This window comes from Takifugu rubripes, chromosome 1 (genome assembly GCF_901000725.2).
Source record: "Takifugu rubripes chromosome 1, fTakRub1.2, whole genome shotgun sequence".
Taxonomy (NCBI): domain Eukaryota; kingdom Metazoa; phylum Chordata; class Actinopteri; order Tetraodontiformes; family Tetraodontidae; genus Takifugu; species Takifugu rubripes.
Genome location: NC_042285.1, coordinates 7,252,672 through 7,272,877, shown reverse-complemented (window position 1 = coordinate 7,272,877; position 20,206 = coordinate 7,252,672). Strand labels below are relative to the sequence as shown.

The window sequence follows — 20,206 nt, the reverse complement described above, 5'->3', positions numbered from 1 at the left end:
CTAACACGAGTGGAGCGGTGGGGGCGTGCAAAACCAGGAAAGGTGTACTCTCTATGTGATTACCCGAGAGTGTTAGGGTGAGTGGGATGGTGCGATGCGTGATGTTACCCAGAGAGCGGCCATCGATCGCCTGGGGGGACAGGGAGCGATCGAGAGGAACCAGGGGAATGCCAGCTTGACGCGCGAGAGAAAAGTCCATCAGGGACTCATCAGCCCCAGAGTCAATGAGAACACTCACCGGAATAGACTCCTTATCCCAGGAGAGGGTTGCGGGGAAGAGGCGGTTGTGTTGCTCGGTGGGTTGGGGAATCACAGCTCGGCTCACCAGTACTCCCCCTACTGGTGAGCAGGCCCTTTTGGTCGGACGGGGCAGGCTTGGATGAAGTGGCCGTTGTTTCCGCAGTACAGGCACAACTGGTCTCGGAGTCTTTGCTCCCGCTCCTGCCGTGAGAGACGGGACCGGCCGATCTGCATGGGTTCCTCTCCGACTCTGGGGGAGGAGTGAGCTGGGGATTGCAAGAGGATGTGAGGAGGCGGGGCGGCAGTGCTGGTAAGGGAGAAGTCAGGGACAGAGGAAGTGCGGTGGGAGAGTTGGCGGGTAGAACCGCCCGCACGTTGGGCGCGCTCCTGGCGGCGCTCCCGTAGTCGTTCATCCATCTGGAGCGAGAGGGTGATCAGCTCGTTGAGTGACGAGGGGCGGTCTCTCACAATCAGGTCCTTGATTGCCTCACTCAGGCCCCGTCGATAGACGCTACGGAGCGCGGTCTCGCCCCAGCGGCTCTCTGCAGCCAGGATGCGGAACTCAAGGGTGTACTCCGCAACTGACCGTGACCCCTGCTGGAGAGCGAGCAGACGACTCGCGGCGTCTTCACCGTAGGTGGGGTGCTCGAACACAGCCTTGAACTCCCGTCGAAAGGCGCTGTAGTCTGAGGAGAGGCGGGGGTCCAGGTCGACGGCAGCTATGGCCCAGCTCAATGCCTTGTCGGCCAGGAGGGAGGTTATAAATCCAACCTTGGCCTCGTCGGAAACAAATCTGGAGGGCTGATGGCGGAAGAGCAGCTCACATTGGTGGAGGAACCCCTTGCCCAGGTCGAAATCCCCGCCGAACACACGGGGGCTGGCAAGGTTGGGCTCAGCTCGGGGAGAAAGCGGGAGAGATGGTTCTGATGGAGCAGCCCCACCGGGGTCGCTGCCTAGCTTCTGAATAATGGAAGCCAAAACGGTTGCCATGGCGGACATCTGGTTGGAGAGGGCGGACAGGGTACTGGAGGTGGTCTGGGAGGAGCTCTGGAGCTCGGAAATCTCCCCCTGGATTGTGGGGAAGGCCTTGGTTAGCTCCGACTGAAGGGAGGAGAGCTGGGCAGAGTGGGCCTCCACTCTTCTTTCGAGGGGGGAGGGTAACGTGGGGGTCCTAGGGTCGCCCGGCTGCCCCGGGGTTCCACCTTGACTCATCTTGGCTTGATCTTTCTGTTACGCTCGAGAGGACTGGCGGTCAAGTGTGGCGGAACCCCAAAGAAGGCAGACAGACACGGGAATTAAAAAAAGTAAACTCTGAAGGTTTAATGAAGCAAAAAAACCAGGAGGGAAGAAACAAAATGAGAGGCCGAGACAAACTATAGGTGCGTGATGCGGCAGACGTACCAAGTTCGAGATCCAGGGGCGATAGTCTGTGGGAGAGTCCAAGTGTCCAGAGGATAGGAGAAATCCGTCCGAGGAAGGGGAAGAGGAAGAGGTCAGAGGAAGAGGGGCTAGGAAGGTTGCAGAGGAGTCTCTGGAAGACGCAGGGAGTCGCTGGGGAGCCTGGAGAGATGCTGGGTCCACGGGACGTGTTGCCAAAAACATCAGTAAGATCAAGCACTGGCCTGAGTGCATAGGGGCCTTTTATGGGTGCAGAGTCGTTTGGGCGGATTGGGTGCAGCTGCAGGAGAGGGCCCAGGTGGTGGTGGTTGAGCTGATTGCCCAGGAGGAGGTGGGGCCAGAGTAGGAGTCACAACAGATACACCACATTTTGTGCATTTCAATTTGTTTGCATGCACTCAAAAAAAATGGTGGACCTCAAGGAGATGCCCAGGGAACATTATTTGATGACATGGACAACCACACTGATTGTCAGTGTAGACGAAATGCTGGTAAGAACGATTGGCCTGTAGCTGTCTATTTTCCAGCTTTGTTGTTACCAATTGGCACTAACAAAACAGAAAGCCATATGTAATTATAAAAGCAGTAAAACATAAAGAGAGCAGTGCAACAGCTCGCATAGTTTAGGTGTTCAGCAGTAATGTAATCAAGACCACTGGCTCTATAATTATAGATTTTACTAAGAGAGAGAGAGAGAGCAAAGACAGATTTGATTAACATTATAACATTCATTATGTTTACTCTTATGTTCTTTTTGGATGACAAACGCTATTCAACCACAGCATTAGCATGGTTTGGTACCCTTTCTACACTTCACTTTTATATTTTTGATTGTGTTTACTGTGACCACGGTGAGAATTTTGGCATCAAAACAAATACAGCAGCACCTAAAGGCTTAAAAGCATGACAATGAAATTAATTCTAATTTATGATTAGAAATGTTGCTTACAACAACAATGATCACCCTAACCCAATTCACCATATTAATCTTGTCCCATTTACTGGTTTTGATTTGACAGTTTAGGCCAGAGATGTCAGGCGTAAGGCCCGCAGGCTGGATCAGGCCAAACCAAAAGGGTTTAATCCGGCCCGAGAGATGATTACGTAAAGTATAAAAATGAACTGGAATTTTTCAATCAACTGCTGTTCTAAATGCATCCATTGGATGGCGCAATAGCAATTATAAGCAAGCAACCTGTTTATAATAGGGCAGGGCAAGTAGGTCAAACAAGAGCCAATCGGATGAGCTCTTTTGTGTTTTGCCCGCGCGATTTATTACGGTTTCTACTTTTAGCATTTTATGCTTTTCACCCTCACTGCCCCAAAATGTCACTGTCAAAAAAGAGAAAAGTAGACACCGAGTGCAGAGTGTTTCAAGAAAGATAGTCATCCTCTTATTTTTTCGCGGAAGTGAATGGGAAAGCAGTATGTTTGTTGTGTTCACATGTTGCAGTGCTGAAAGAATATAACCTTCGTCGCCACTATGTGAGTTTTCACGCCCACAAATATGATAACTTTCAAGGACAGCAGAGAAAAGAGAAGGTGGATGAACTGTTTTCTAGTCTAAAGAAACAGCAGTCCGTTTTTACTTACAGCTGAGACATCAGTAACGCTGCGGCCAAAGCTAGTTACCTTATTGCTAAAGAAATCGCGGTGGCTTCAAAACCATTTAGTGAGGGTAAATTCATAAAAACCTGCATGGTGAAGGCAGCGGAGATCGTGTGCCCTGAAAAGCGACAGGCTTTTGCAAATATCAGCCTGACAAGAAACACCATCGCAGACAGGATTTCTGATCTTTCAGTGGATTTGGACAGCCAGTTAAAAAACAAAGTCAAGGCTTTTATTGCTTTTTCAGTTGCAAGTGATGAAAGCATGGACATCAGAACTTTCAAATAAATTGAAATGATTTATTATTAACAGTGATGTTATGTTTGCACTATTTTGTATACACTGAGCTCAGGCTACAGCTTTTTGCTGATATGTTGATGTGCTATTGTTCTTAATTTATTTTATTTGTATATTTAACCTATTCTTGATTTGTGAATGTGGTTCTTGCAGTTTTCTGGGCAATAGAGTTTTATCATTTTTATCTACATTTCTGCCTGAGAAATGTCACCCTGATATAGTTCTGTGGTTTGGTTCTGTGAATCACTGAGACATTGCGTGTTCTCTGTCCTCAGAATTTTCAGTTAACTTGAAGTGTTTTATGATTAATAGTGCTCTTGTGTTTGTCCTATTTTGGACAGTATTAAACAAAGAAAACAATCTGAAGTTGTTGTTTTTAAGTTATATACCATGATTTTGCCGGTCCGGCCCGCTTGGGAATAGATTTTGCTCTATGTGGCCCCTGAGCTAAAATGAGTTTGACACCCATGGTTTAGGCTATATATGTTGTATATGGTCTCCTATTTAATAAATAGAATTTAATTTGGATAACCCTAGAGGCACCTTGTAAATCACAGTACGGTAATCAGCTATCTCAAAGTACTTATAAACATGGCAAGGTGTGTCTTCATAAATTTTTCTCCTTTTCAAAGGGCCGATGGAGTAGAGAGGACAAAGGTCCAGCCACTTATGGGCTGCCCGTGTCTATCAAATGGTAGCAAGACCAAGCTTCGTGCCTCAGTGCTTACAGTGGGCATGTAGCCCCTGCTGCCCTCTTTGGAAAGTTTCTTATAACCTGAGCATTTGGTAAGGAGAAGCAGCATGCGAAGGGCTCCCGCCCTTCGGCCAGCCTTGTGCTATACTGTTTCCTCCTACCTTGTGGGTTGGCCTCCAAGGGCGCAGTGCAAATTTTGGTGGCCCTGGCTGCACCCACAGTAGCCAGGGCCACCCTGGCCTAGATGCTTTCCAATGGTGTTTTCTAGTGGAATGTATTCTCATCATGTTTTTATGGGTCAGGAGGTATTAAAATGTCTTTTGTGTCTCTACTTAAACTTAAGACAGTACAGGAGATTTCCAAAAGTCTTCTGATTGGAATGAATACTGACAAAGATGCCAACAGCCTCAGTATTTCCAGAACCAATTGTGGATCAAGATTAAGCTGGGGCAATGATTAAAAAAGATTTCCATGGTGTCCATTGTGCCACTGTATGTGATTTTTGTAAGAGGGTGGCACGGTCACATTGTGACTGTCACCTTACAAAAAGAAGGAACTAGCATCTAGTGAGACTTTTTGTATATTTTTTCCTATGGGTTTTCAACAGCTGTCTTTCACATTTGAAAGACATGCAGCCTCTGTAATCAATGTTGGTAACATTAATGGCCAAACCTGAATTTCTCCTGAGCCCTGTCAGGTGATGGTTTTCCCATTAATCTTTGTGCAGTTCCCAGGGGTCAAGCTGATTTATTTAAAAAAAAATAAAGTGTTTTTCATTCTTTATAGTCCTGAGTGCAGTGCAGTGTGTTTTGTAGTATTTATAATTTTTAGAGTGCAGCATTATTTTTAGCTAAATGCATGTTCATGATTTTTTATTGCAAGATGTTTGCTGTTCTTTTATTCTAAAAACTCTGCAATCTGTTTAAATAGTTCCACTGGTCTCAACATTTCATATTAACTTTACCTGTGATTTTGAACAGAAGATCAACCCAGACATGGTGCACGGGCAGACGTGTTTCACTTATGGAGAGAGAACAAATGCACTAAGTTTTAAGTGTCTTCTGGGTCAGAGGAATTTTTCAATGACTTTATTTCTTTTATTTTGTTAAAGGAATCAGAATCAGAGTACTTTATTGATCCCTTTAGGGGGTGTCCATTAGGGAAATTAGCAAGGCTAATAAAGCCTAGTAAATAAGACAACATAAAAGAGCACATTTACACAATATCCTTGCGCTTTTTAGCATTCATTTTGTTCTGACTCCTGTCAGTGTTTGTGTTATGTTTAGCACCCCCCCACTGGCGTCTTAGGGCATTACACCTACCACGAGTTTGTTTTTGAGAAGCCACCTACAGTACGTGTCACATGCGGGCACATGCGGGCTGTGCTCCACCGCAGTGTTGTTGTCTGAACCTTGGAGTAGATCCATCAGTAAGTACAGTTGACCGTGAACTCGTTTAAGTTAGGTTTAAGGCTGTTAAAGGCGCATTTAAGTTAAGAACAATTGGTTTATATGTTTTCTGTTTCTGTTTTCTGTAGGGGGTCGTCTAATCGTTAGGTCACATCTTAGTTATGCTGTTATAGGCCAAGGCTGCCGGGGTCCGGAAACATGATCACCTGACAGGCCTCTGTCACCCCACTGGGTCATGGTTTCCTCTCCTTTCCTCCTCCTCATCAAGCAGATGATTATGCTGATTCTTGTGTAGTTTTTCTGCTTCTCCCCCCCCTCCCCTCTCTATTTATTTACAGGTATCGCCGCCTTCGGCGCTGCATGATGACCTTCGGCCCCGCTGAAGTGATTGTATATCGTCTTTTTGTGTGTGTTTCTGTGCTCTGTGCCTCTCCTCTCCCTCTCATCTCCTCTGCTCTCCTCTCCCTTCCTCTCCTCTTTCCCCTCCTCCTCCTCCTCCTTCTCCTCTCCTCTCCTCTACCTCTCCTTCACTCTACTTCTCTACCCCTCTCCTCTCCTCTCCTCTCCTACCCTACCCTACCTATTCTATCCTCTACCTGTCCTCCCCCTTCTCCTTTCTCTTTACCCAGCCGGCCATCAGCAGGAGGGTCCCCCTACATGAGCCTGGTCCTGCTCAAGGTTTCTTCCTGTTAAAGGGGAGTTTTTCCTTGCCACTGTTGCTTGTCTGGGGTTAGGCCCTGGGATTCTGGAAAGCGGCTTGAAACAATTTTGATTGTATAAGACGCTATATAAATAAAGATTGATTTGATTTGATTTGTTTGGTAAACAATGCTCGCGGGTTCATGCTAATGCTAATGATAGCGGGCTACAGTAGCTAGTAGTACGGCAGATTTAACTGCTTGCTAAGCCTTATTCACGTTGTTTATGGTGTTTATGTGAAAACTATTATTGCCGTTTACTGTGTTTATGCTGTTACTTACCTGGTATGTAACCTGGAAAGAGGGGAACAAATAAAGTGTAACCAGTGCTGTTGCATATATTTAATTTGATTTAATTGTAACATTCTCTATATTTATTGTGTTGCAGTTTTACAACAAGACAAACAAAGAAATGTAAGGTCTCAGAAGATTTCAGTAAACTCTCAACCTGGAATCAAGTCTACGATCGCTATCTGTCTACAATACACCTGACGTGTTATCCAGGACAGAATACATTTAATTATTTATCAAACGCTTATACAAAAATGTGACAGTCCACAATCAGAGGATGCCCATATGACTTTATTTATGAATGAAATTGCTTTGCAAATCATCTGGCTTGAACAGATTTGTAATGATTGCAAAATAAATAGGCCTACAGTTTGGATTAACAAGATGACAAATATCGTGATTTATTTGTCCAACTCTTTTTTTATTAGTTCATTATATGATTTGTTCACCAGCAGTTTGTATGAGGAGAACAACATTCTGCCTTTAACTAATGAAATTTTAATCATTACTAAAAACAAATGATCATATCATTGATCATATCTTCTCTGCAATTAGAAATTAGTGTTATAACATAGTCTTCCCTCTCATATTATTATTATCATTATTATTATTATTATTACCCATTAGCTGTGGTTTGTGTGAAGCTTGATTAATGGATTTAAAAAAAATATTACCCACATTAGATATTTGTTACTGTGGTCAATATTTATCAGTAGCGTTAATCTATATTCATATGTACCAATCTGTCCTCAGTGGTACCCTCCCATAGGCAATAATCGTATAGATTGCAGATTGGATCTTCAGATCGCTTTATCGTGGATAGTGTGGTTCGAGAGATTCAGTAGAATGGAGCGCTCGATTACCAGCTCTCCAGAATATCCAGTGTTAACTGCGCTTAACCAGAAGGTTGAAACTGGGCGGTTAGAGGGGAGGATCTACGAGAGTACATCAGCAGTGGAAAGTTCAGCGGAAGTGCAGAACTCTCTGCGCTGCAGGTGTTGTTTTCTCCGTGCGTAAATAAACCCTCCTTGTAAAAGTTATTGTAGGTTCAAATACGGATATGTCAAATCTTCGACCAAGACTGTGTGTGCTGGAGAAGGTAGCCGATAGTTATGGGTTCCATCTACACACAGAGAAAGGCAAGAGCGGCCAGTTTATACGTCTCGTCGAGCCCGATACGCCCGCCTCCGCGTCTGGGCTGCTCGCTGGTGACCGCTTGATGTTCGTAAACGGAGAGAACGTGGAGGACGAGAACCACCAGCAAGTGGTAGCCAGGATACGATCCACCAGCGCAGTTTTAGAGCTAATCGTAGTGGATGCAGATACGGCAGAGTTGTTGAATAAACATAATCTGAAGTGCCAGAAAGAATTCGTAACGGAGGGCATTGTTCTGCCCAACAGGGACAACGTCTCGGAGCGCGGGGACGCAAAGAGCAACGGCGCTTCGAGGGAGTTGACCCCGCGAGAGGACGGAGACACCTCATCAGAAAATTCGAGAAACACGAGCGTCAGGTCCAGCACGGAGGTCAGCATACTAACGTTTATCTTATCAAATAATTTTTTTTTTTTTAGAGAGTGCAGATACATATTCTTAATGATTTACACTGCAATATAATGAATGTGAGCTTTTGGGAATGTTAACAGATCAACTTTTCCTTTAATGATGTAGACACAATATGTTCAACAAGTGACAGGGATTTTATAGACTATACACTTTCACTACACACTTGCTATTCTAACTTTTAAAAAGTGAAGAGGATATGCACACACAAATTATTTCATTGTTCAGAGAATACAGCATTCTTTTATTTGATTTATATTTGCTTGCAGTCTTCAGAGAGCAGAATGTAGCATCACTTCAAAATTGTCATGTTATTTTTAGTTTTATTGCAGAAGCCCTCATGATTGTGACACCTCAATTAATTATGTTCTGCACATATTCAATGTGATAGTAATATTATCTACCACAACCACATCTAAAAAAAAAAAGTCCTGTTTTTGTGTAAGGACAAAGACCAGCAATTGACATGTAGACAAAATAGCAACCACACAGGTTCTGAAATGTGTTCTTAAAGTTTAAATTAAGTTTAAATTAAGAATCAGTCAATTTACAGGACACATAGAAGATCTGATAATAAGGAGGTGCCAGTCCAAGTAAAACTTTAAAATCAAGTAATTAAAGTAAGGGACAGTAAGCTAGTAAAGTATGCTGTCAGAATAAAATTGGGGTCTCAGCAGCTGATCCAGGCATTATGATTAGATCAATAAAAACAAAATCAATAAATTCCAAATAATCTTTTCTTTTTGACAGTCAAGATGATAAATGTACTTCTAACAACAGAGCCCTTTACCCTCAGTGCTAGCACACTAGATAAGTCTAAATAAAAAGGATTGCATGGTTTACAGTATCAAAGGTCACAGTCAGGTCTACAGCAAAAAACAACATAAAAACCTGTGTCAACATAGAAAAGCACTTTAAAAAGAACCTTGGACCTCTGGCTGGTTACCAAGTTAGATAAAAAATTTAGTGTCATAAGCTTAAACTACAGCTGTGTCATTTAGGATTCCTTGAAGTTTGTCCTTGTCCCATTTTCTCTCAGCCTTTCTACAGAAATTTCTGAGAATGAGTAGTGTCTAATTACCAGGGTTCAGAAGATACTTAAGTGCCTTTTTTGCATCAGTGACACTACAGAGTCCAGTGTCTCTGTGCAGCTACAAAGACGGTAGTAAATCCCACCACACTGAGACCAAGCAGTAGAAAAGAGGTGGCGGCATAAAATCTCCAGGCACAAGACTAAGAAAATGAAAATAGTCCACAGAGGATCATAAATACATGTAACATATTTCAGATGACAATGTGTTGTAAATCATAGGACGGCATATGTGCTTTTTCTCATATGTAAAACCTGTAACACTAAACAAATCTAGAGAATCAATAAGGCTTTAAAACGTTTCTCACCAGGGGTCTGAATATACAGTACAATGAATGTTAAAATCACCCTTCATTTTGTAAAGTCAGCCCTACTAAAACGTCAGTTAAGATGAGCAACTGAATGAATGTTTCAAAATATTAAAAATTTTTATGGTCAATTTTTATGTAGGATGTTAACTCAATGATCCGAGTAAGAGACTCAATGCAACTTATCCAGATTTAACATTAATGTGTAAATATGATGCATAAATGAGGATTTGGTCAGGGATCACTGGTGTGACTAAAATGTTTATTTCAATTCACAAGTGTGACTTTTTAAAATGTCCTCTGTTCAGAGCTGCTTGCTGCATTATCTTAAATGGTTGATCCACATATAACCTTGCCATAGTCTGAGTGTTGTAGGTAAATATATTTCCTGTCTGGAAGTGAAAAAAGCTTGTCATGTCAGAAAAAAAGGTGACATATTAATGTCGCTAATTCAGCTTCTAGGCAATAGTTCCAGAACCTTTAGCGCAGAACCTTTACTTGCATATCTGGTTTGACTTGTCAGTTCAGTGAAACCCATCAGTGAAACTGGTTCTTCTTCTACATTGTCATCTGATTTTCCCATGATTTGAGTAAGTTTTTGTGTAAAAACAGTTACTGTATTTTCTGGACTATATGTCGCTCCGGAGTTTAAGTCGCACTATCCAAAAAATGCATAATAAAAAGAAGAAAATATAAGTCGCACTGGACTATAGGTCGCATTTTGGGGGGGAAATTTATTTGATAAAATCCGAGACCAAGAACATACATTTCATTTTGAAAGGCAATTGGCATGGATTAGCAATAGGGTTACGGTATGCTAACGTAACAAATTCAGCTACATGACCCACAACGAACTGAGTGCGTGTCTGCTTTGTTAACGTAACATATTAACAGTTATTCAGATAACTATAGCATAAAGAACATCCGAGCAAGTTTACCATACAATCAAGTCTAACTCCATAGATGAAGCACCGCTTCTCCTCTTGTGGTTGTCAGTGTGAAAATAACAAACATGTGAAATTCTGTAATAATGTATTTAAGTCGCTCCGGAGTACAAGTCGCACCCCCTGAGAAACTATGAAAAAAAGTGCGACTTATAGTCCGGAAAATACGGTAATTAAATTCTGTCAACAGTGCAAAGTTCGTGTCATTTCATCAGCTCTGTCCCCTCAATCCTGTGCTCTTGATCTGTAATTAGACTTCTTTGATAAAAGGTTCTTACTTCTTGTTTGCATGTTCAACATTGTGTGGCACCATGCTATTTTCTGATTTTACTTGATGTTAAATTCACTAAGAGTTAACATATTATGCACATAAAGAAGTGGACCTGTGCTTGTTTTTTTGTTTGTTTTCTGTAAGAATTGTATTTTTAAGGGTATGCTCTCACACACATACACACAATAGGTTTCTCTCCAAGTATATGAAAAATTAGCTGCTGGCTTCACTGAAGAAACCACTTCCTGTACTTGAGTACTGTAGCTCTCTGCCTTCTTCAGTTGCTAATCATCAGCCTTCAAATACCTTTTGAACAATTTGTAACTTTGTTAACTAAATCAGATTGTATCGGATTGGTGTCAGCAGTATGTACATTACACTGTCATAGTGTATTGTAAAGTATATGGTACAGTATACCATAGGTTAGGATTATTGTATTTTTTTTTTTAAAATCAGTTTTTGTCCTAGCAGTAAGAATGTGATAGGGAAGGCCAATTCCACCACTATATAAAAAATTTTCTCAATGTACTCTACATCAGGGAGCAGTAGGCAATAAATTAGTGTTACCTCCATGTGTGAATACTACATTGTTCTCCAATAGCCAACGTGGGAGCTGAACATATGACCGATCGTGATTGACACCCTATATTAAATAAGATAAATGATTTCTTTAATGTAATTTCCGATTATTTATTTCCTATCACACGATATTTGAAATAGTTTTCTAGCCTTTTAGATTTTGAAATACATCTATAAAACCGAATCCTCTAAACTGAAAAAAACAAATAATTTACATCAACACTTGAAAAATGGGAACCATCTTGCACTCTGCATTTATAAAAATCAAATCTTACTGACCAGTCTGTGAAGTTAATTACTTTTTGATTACAAAATGCGGACGTTATTTATCCTGCAGCTGTGTGAAGACATGAAAATTGAAATTGTACCTAAGTCATTGTTAATACTGTACTTGCATTTGTTCTGCCCCTGACTGGTTGTAAATAGTATCTGAAGTGCAAAAACCCAAAGTGGTAACATTTTTCCAAATGAAAATAAGTCTGAATTTGAATTACTATACAGTAAATCTCCATCTTTGCCTGTACTCAATGATGATTGATTTGACTGATCTGTGTCTTCAGCAGGAAAGAGACAATCTGCGCCCTCGTCTTTGCCACATTAAGAAAGTAGATGATACCTATGGCTTCAATCTGCACAGCAAGAAGTCTGAGCAAGGCCAGTTCATCAGGACTGTTGATGAGGACTCTCCAGCACAGAAGGCTGGACTTAAACCACAGGACAAGATTATCCAGGTTAATACATCCCCTCACTGCTGCACAGTCAAGCCCTGTATAGTCTTCTGTTAGTTTTATATTCATCTCTTTGTTTTGTTTTTTTAATTTGTTTTCATTTCAGATTTTTCTCGGTAATACATAATGTGTAATATGCCTCATTTATTTTTACTTGCTTACTCAGTTGCAGCTGTTGCACAACTTTTTTATAAATTGCAGTTTACTAGCTAATGTCTTAGATAGCAGGCGAATAAAACCTGAATCACCAAGATATTCTTTCCTCTAATCAGTGATAGGTATTCTGAGTGTATGCAATTGTGTTTACATGTGCAACAGTTGTAATCCAATTACATCAGTTGTCAGAAACTTAAATCCTACCATTAAGTCATCAGGTGGAGAACGTGTGTAGCTGCATAACTGTTACTGTGTAGATGTTTAGACTGAGCTCTACATCTGGATCTATACATGCATATCTTCAGAGTAGAGCTAAATAGATGGTATATTAATATTTACTTAACACTCACATCTCACACTAGACCAAAAAGTATAGATCTTGGGTTTATGTGTGTGAGTGATTGGTGCCCTGAAATAGACTGGCTATCCATCCAGGATGTATTCCTGCATTTCACCCTTTTGCTGATGAGAGAGGCTCTGCTACAGATATATTATCATATCTCCCTATACAACCAGAAGTTGCAAATAAGACATTGTGGAAGTCAAAAAAAGTTTGAATGTAACTTTCTGTACCAGCTGTCCAAAGTTCACTGTTAGTGTTGGAGTTGTTGACAAATTCATGACAGTAATTCTCCCACAAGGATTCTTCTCTTGTCTTATCTTTTTGTATTCATCACGAGACTAAACTCAGTTATTTGCTGTACTATCTCTTGTTAAAAACTCCTTCTCTGACACAAAACACTGAAATATTTGAAGTTGTACCTGTGTCTGTGTGTGAATATATGCTCTCTTCAGGTGAATGGCATCTCAGTGGCTGGTATGCAGCACCCAGAGGTGGTGACAGCCATTAAAACAGGTGGAGACCAAACCAAACTGCTGGTGGTTGATTTGGAAACTGAAGAATATTTTAAGAGATGCAACATCGAGCCATCTGAAGAGCACCTGACTGGTACCACACACAATTTTACCCCAAATTATACACTTACGTGAAACCTAGAAGGAGTTGCATAATTTATTTCTCATTCAGATGTAGTAATATTGTCTTGTTTCCCCTTTAGGACCTCTGCCTGTGCCAGAGAGATCAGAGGAGGTACACACACACACACACACACACACACACACACACACACACACACACACACACACACACACACACTCTCTCTCTCTTCTGGACAGTGTTACGAATGAGGGTTGAATAGAACCCAAACGCAGGCCAGGACACAGCGGTAAAATGGTCAACAGGTTTTATTTATGGGGGGGGGGGGCAACACGAGGGCAGCCCTCCAGGACTGCCTAGCACCAGGGAACAGAAGCAGCCCTGCAGGGCCACAGGAAACTCGGGAACAGAAGCGGCCGTCCAGGGCCAGAGGAAACTCTTGAACAGAAGCGGCCCTCCAGGAAACAGGGAACTTGGGAACAGGAGCGGCCCTCCAGGGAACACAGGAACAGGAGCGGCCCTCCAGCACCGCAGAACACCAACACACAACAAGGGAAGCCAAAACTCACCAACACATGAAAAGTGAACCCAAACAAACACCCAGCACACGACAAGGAAGACAAACAGACACCCTGGCAGTGACAGGCAGGCACAACCTCCTTAAATAGGCAGCAAGATGTAAATTGCCTACAGGTGCACCTGCCTGCACTGCCAGCTGCCGCCAATTGTGCTCCACACCACCCCCTGCAGGACAAAGCCAGACACAACCCAGAACCCCAACACAGTGTTGTATAAAATGTTCTGTCTCTCCATTTGCTCGCTGACAGGACTACATTAAACACAGACACATATCAGAGCTGTCTGATTGTCTGCAGTGTGTATTTGGTGTTTCTCCCTGCACATTTTTTCCATGTACATTGCCAGTTAGCTTGGCATCTTCTTTGCTTTTAAAATAAAATTGGGACCTTGTGTCTGACCCTTCACTATGCAACAGGAGCCCCATCTGTCTGTTTCACCTTTGTCACAGAGTTAAAGCTTGAGTTTGAAGGGGCTTTGACTCTGAGGATGTGTTGGGGGTGATTATGCTAATGAACCAACATTACCTGTTGGCTTCCTTCCATGATGCACCAATCATTCATTCAGCAGCGGCTACATAAGATAAAACCCTGCATTTGTTGTCTGACGATATGTTCTATCAGGTAATTGTAGAAATATTAATAACATTACTTATTGATGCACTTCTAGACAAAATGAAGTTTGCATTATTTCATTGTTGGTATGGGAGTTTTATATAAATATACGTGATCTAATTTTGATATCATTATTATGTTTATACTGGGAGGGGAAACAGTCTTATGATGGACCGCTTGTGATATCCATATAGAAGATATATGATATGAGTCACAGGTTGCACCACAGTGTACTCCTGCCAGTATTACATTATTGCTGACACACACTCTTTAAAACAGGAGTGTGATTTCATGCAGCACATGCTGTTATGACATTATATTGCTGCCTGCTGGACAAAATGATAAAATCCTATTACTTTGTTTTGATTCTGATTATTGTCATACTTATACCGTTTTTTGTTGTTTGTCCATTGTGGGTAAAAGATCACAGCAGAGAGGATGGCTAAAGTATCTTTGAGCTCAGCAGTATCCAGTGCTTCTTCTGAGACAGCAGCCACCACCTCCACTCCGCCAGAGGTACAGATTTTACAGACTTGTTCACTGTATTCAAAGAACAGGACAGTTCATGATTCAATAGGTGGCAGGTTAATGACTCAGGCCATAAATGCATATACATCTGTTCAGATGAGATGTTAAAATATGCTAAAAGATGGTGTTTTTGTTTTCATTACACTGGAGAACACAATTTTTGTTGAGTTTGGTCTGACAGCTGTTTTGAACAAATTTTTGGGTACGGAATTCAAAACTCTCAGACTGTAATTTGGAATCAGCATGCCAAAATTAGTTTTAATCAGAATAAAAAACTAACTCAACAGATTTTTTTTACATTGTTCCCCAACTAGTGATATACAAAAAAAGATTACCGTAAATTCTGGACTACAGAGTGCAACTGATTAAAAGCCGCATAATCTAATTTTAGAAAGAAAAATCAATTTTGTACTTATACAAGCAGCACCGGATTTTAAGCCGCAGGCATCCCACGTAGTAATATTAAAAATTAGATCGAAAACATTAAGTACCGGTATATGTTTTTATTACCATAAGAAATGAGTCACTGACGAGTGACAAACAGACAGGTAAGAAACAACAGACACTCTTTTCACTTGAATGTTTATACCAGGGGTGGGGAACCTTTTTCATATCGAGGGCCATTTCAATTTTTATAAAGTCCTCCAAGGGCCATACTATTATGAACACATACCTAGGGATGCAAAAAAAAAAAGTCTATAACCACTGTGTTACTAAGTCTCATGATTGCTGCATTTGAGTTTGAATTATTTATTTAGCACACATGCATATAAAATCACCAAAAAAATAGAATAAAATGTAAAGTAAAATATGTTTACATGATCATACATGTTCTCCGTCGTCTTCCCAGATGGCCAGATCAAAGTTCACATTCTTCATGCAAATAAGCTTATCAACACCACAATGCTGTCCCGTTTTACGATAGGTGTTTTACACCTCCAGCCTGAATTCCTCCTGAGATCACAATGGTCTAAATAACAGTCCTGTCAAAGGAATGTCTCTGATCTTTAATACACTTGCTAATGATTCTACCATGCCTAACTTCTAAAGTACTTCTACAAGAAGATAGGAACATATGGTAGAACACATAGTAACAAGATAAAGACAATTCTCTTCAGGGTTAGTAAAAATGACTGATTCACAATAGTTATGATAGTGCGCCACGAAAACAAACATAAATAAGCCGCACTATAGAATAAGCCGCAGTGTTTAAAGTGTAGAAAAAAGTAGCGGCTTATAGTCTGGAAATATACGATAATATGAAAAATTAGATCAAAAACATTCAGTACCGGTATATGTTTTTATTACCATAAGAAACGAGTCACTGACGAGTGACAGACAGGTAAGAAACAACAGACACTCTTTTCACTTGTATGTTTATACAGAGACCTTAAATCCAAATTTTTATCACGTCAGGATTTTTTAACTTTTCTTTTAATTTAATCCGCATATATATTGTACCGGTAAATGCTTTTTTTCTAACGGTGTCTGTAATGCAGCTATCTTGAAATATACGTTTGTATCAGCTACACACAAATTACGTTGTTTATGTTTTTTTTACTTAAACAATGAGCAATCTAAAACTCCCCCATGGCCCACCTCTAAAATCTCCTTTTTTTTATCGCGGTGGCGATTGCTTTTGCCTTCCGTCTGATTTGTACAGCGGAAACACCACGGTCGTCCACTCTCTGTGTGTTGACCCAGTCTTCCAGAAAGTTTTCAAGCTTGGGCCACCTGCTATGTTTACGTCTAAAAGCTTTTGTCGTCTTTTTGCTTTCGATCACTTCTTCAGGCTGGCGTCTCCACCTTCTCACCATTGATTACCGTAATTTATACCAAGATTACGTGCAGCAGCTCGATTTCCTTCTTGAACCGCCAGAGTGATCGCTTTTAACTCAAAAGCCGCATCATATGCTTTTCTTCTAGTATTTTCCATGTTGATGAGGGTTAGTAAAAATGACTGATTCACAATAGTTGTGATAGTGCGCTTGACTGATCATACAATTTCATTGGACCTCTGTCTGGACCTCTCATCAATTTTATTGGTATACTACGGCGCCACGAAGAAAAAACATGAATAAGCCGCACCATAGAATAAGCCGCAGTGTTTAAAGCAGGGGTCATCAACCTTTTTGAAACCAAGAGCTACGTCATGGGTACTGAGTCGTGTGAAGGGCTACCGCTTGACACACTCCTCTAAAATAACAAATTGTGTGTGCGTGTGTGTGTATCAATAACTTAGAGTGGGAAAAGATCAATATTCAACACTTTATTATTATTAATCTCAGCAATTGTTCAGATGATCACTTCTACATTTGATCAGAAAAAAAATGTCGAGTTTTCACCAGACCCTTTCAACCATAAGAAACTAAACCATTTTAACAATTCATAAACTATGTTGAACCATGTTTTAAAAAGTTATGCAACATTTAAAAAAAAACTTTCATATTGAATACATCTTAACTGAACAAATCTACTGCAATTCTGCTCAAAATCTGTTACATTTTATAAACACACTTTTTAGCTCCTGGGCCTTCTCTGACTGTAGAATGCTTCCCGGTGGGTAGTTAGCATTGTAGCTTTCATGACGCGTAATGAAGCGTCGCTCCACATTGTGCTGCTTTGCCGTCATCACAGTCGCCCCACAAATGCATCATACACACCTTCCTTTCACAGTAGTAAATAATTACTCTTCCTCCCATTCACTTTGAAAATGATAAATTTACTGTCTTCTTTTTGCCATGTTTTTGGGGTAGAAAATTGCAGTCCACTCACCATCTTCACTGCCCGCTAGTTTATTCTCCACAAGCGCAAAGGTTATTTCATGCGCACAATACTGACCTTTGAACTAGGTCAGAGTTCACCTTCACTTTATTTATATTTTTATTTATTTTTAAGACATTGTCATTTTAAAATCTATGTAAATGCAGGTGTGATTTAAAAAAAAATAATTCTTAGACACACCTCACTTGCGAGTTTTGCTATTTTTAGAACAGGCTTGCGGGCAACTCATGTGGTCATTGCGGGCGACTTGGTGCCCACGGGCACTGTGTTGGTGACCCCTGGTTTAAAGTGTAGGAAAAAAGTAGCGGCTTTTACAGTAATTTACAGTACAGTGATCCCTCGTTTATCGCGGGAGTTACGTTCCAAAAGTAACACGCGAAAAGTGAAATCCGCGAAGTAGCAACTTTATTTTTTTTAATTATTTTACAATGCAATACTGAACAGTAGAATGAAACCAAACATCAAAACCTGTTTTAAAGACCAAACTTTGTTTAAAACAATAATTTTAATCTAGTAATACAAGATTGGAAACATTGTCACTCGCGTATTTCAGTCCCAGCTGAGCCTCTTCGTCCTGACTCCGCTCCGCTGGAGCGTCTGTTTCTACTGAAGGCGCAGGAGTCTTTCTCCGAGAGAAGAACATTGTTATAGGCAGTTGTTGGCGCTCTTTCTTTTTCTGAGCAAGAAGATTATTATAAACGGATATGCCACCTTCGATTATATTTGAGAACTGCAATGAACGACTCGCAAAAAAAATCCGCGAAGCAGCGAAGCCGCGAAAGATGAACCGCGATATAGCGAGGGATCACTGTAATCTGAAAATAAAAATTACTTCTGAGGTGAGAAACATTATTATAATCCACAGTTTGTCTTGCTCTTGTTTTGCTTTGTACATCATAACATTCATCATGATGCTCCACACTTTCTGCTGCAAAAAAAAAAAAAACAGGTCTGCTCGCAATGTGAATCAAATGCCAAATTTAATCAACCCACATATGCTAGTTTGCACACTGGTTTTATTGTGAAAGGAGTCAGTAATTACAGTGCTCAGTTGTTTGATCTTTAAGAATATTCCTCCACAACACTCTTTGGAAAATGGTATGTGTGTCTTTGCATGTGTTTTAAGGAAGTCCAAAAGTCAGATGGAGAAGCTGAGGGCCTAGGAATTGGCATGTCCGTGGCTCAGGCTAAAGAACGAGCTCAACAGAAACGAGCAGTGAAGAAAGCCCCTCCGATGGACTGGAGAAAGAGAAATGAATTGTTCAGTAGCTTGTAATCACCTTAATCTACATGCCTGCTGTCCCACCTCTGATTTGCAGAATTTTTCCTACATCTGTGTCTGAAATGTCTTCATTAAGAAACTTTTAAAATCCTGGTGAACAGTATTATATGATTTTACTCATTTTACTTTATGCTTTTAACGCCTTGATGCTGAAATTATGGCAAATGGCAGTAACTATTGATATAATAATCCAGAAATATTTGAAAACTGAGATATATTGATATAGTTTTACACTGAAAATGTATTAGAAATGGGGAAAATGAGCTTTTGACATGTTTTGAGTTTGTAGATTAAATTAATGTTATATTCTGATGTGTGTGATTAACTTCAGGCCACAACAAAGAATGTGAAAGTGAAAGAATAATAATATCATCAGATAAATGATACCATTCAGATATCTATCCGAATGAAGGGTGTTAGGGTACCACTCTATGATCATCTGTCACTAATTCATCCCCTATTCTGTTTTATTAATGATTGATCTATTAGTTCAGGAAATTCCAATTTTTAAACATGTCTCTTTACTGATTTGTATAAACAAATAAATGACTGAAAACATTTCATGGTGCAGGTAGGAATACTGAGATTCTGCTTCTCAACAACAATTGAACAATTTGAAACTACATGTACATGAAGATTGAGCTGGACCAATTTGAAGAGCAAGGCTTTATTATGCAGTGTTAGAGATAAGATTACACCTTCTCTCAAAAATTATTGATTACTCTCCAGGTCATAAAGCGGTCAGAGGAGGGAGGGAAGGGGGGCGCATGTCACAGCTGCGGGCAATCATGCCCGTGAGCCGCTTCGCCCTGCACACCTGTTGTACATCAGGACTCTAATGAGCGCTCATCTTAAACCCCGGAGACACACCTGCTCTCTGCCAGATCGTTATTCGTTCCCGATGACTTTCCAGCGTATTCCTGTTTGCCTGTCTGCCCGGTTCCGACCTTGCCTGTTCCTGACCATTCTGTTTAGCCTGCTCCCCTGTAAACTCCGTCTGCCTTCTGCCCGATCTCGACCTTGCCTGTCCCCGACTATTCTGTTCTGCTCGCTCCCCGGAGAATCCTGTCTGTTGTCTGTGTCCGACAATAAAGCGGTGTTCAGCCAAACTCGTGTGTCGCATTTGGGTTCTTATCTGGTCCCTGACAGGCGCACACATATGCACACACATACACGTACTCACACACATATCATCCATTTTAGTTTTTATTTC

At 41.0% G+C, this 20,206-nt stretch overlaps 1 protein-coding gene across 4 annotated transcripts; it reads left to right on the top strand.

The window, feature by feature from the left end:
• The first annotated feature begins 7,466 nt into the window (after nucleotides 1-7,466).
• Nucleotides 7,467-19,638, top strand: LOC101076548 (Na(+)/H(+) exchange regulatory cofactor NHE-RF1). 4 transcript variants are annotated; one of them, XM_029838892.1, is made up of 7 exons: nucleotides 7,467-7,630; nucleotides 8,037-8,160; nucleotides 11,952-12,119; nucleotides 13,068-13,221; nucleotides 13,331-13,362; nucleotides 14,823-14,915; nucleotides 18,838-19,638. In XM_029838892.1, exons 1-7 carry the CDS (start codon nucleotides 7,482-7,484, stop codon nucleotides 18,985-18,987), a joined length of 870 nt encoding a protein of 289 aa, XP_029694752.1. In that variant the 5' UTR covers nucleotides 7,467-7,481; the 3' UTR covers nucleotides 18,988-19,638. The 4 variants fall into 4 exon arrangements, with proteins under 4 accessions (XP_029694752.1, XP_029694745.1, XP_011617502.1 ...); XM_029838885.1 differs by having other exon boundaries at nucleotides 11,949-12,119; XM_011619200.2 differs by having other exon boundaries at nucleotides 7,593-8,160; nucleotides 11,949-12,119.
• Nucleotides 19,639-20,206: the final 568 nt, after the last annotated feature.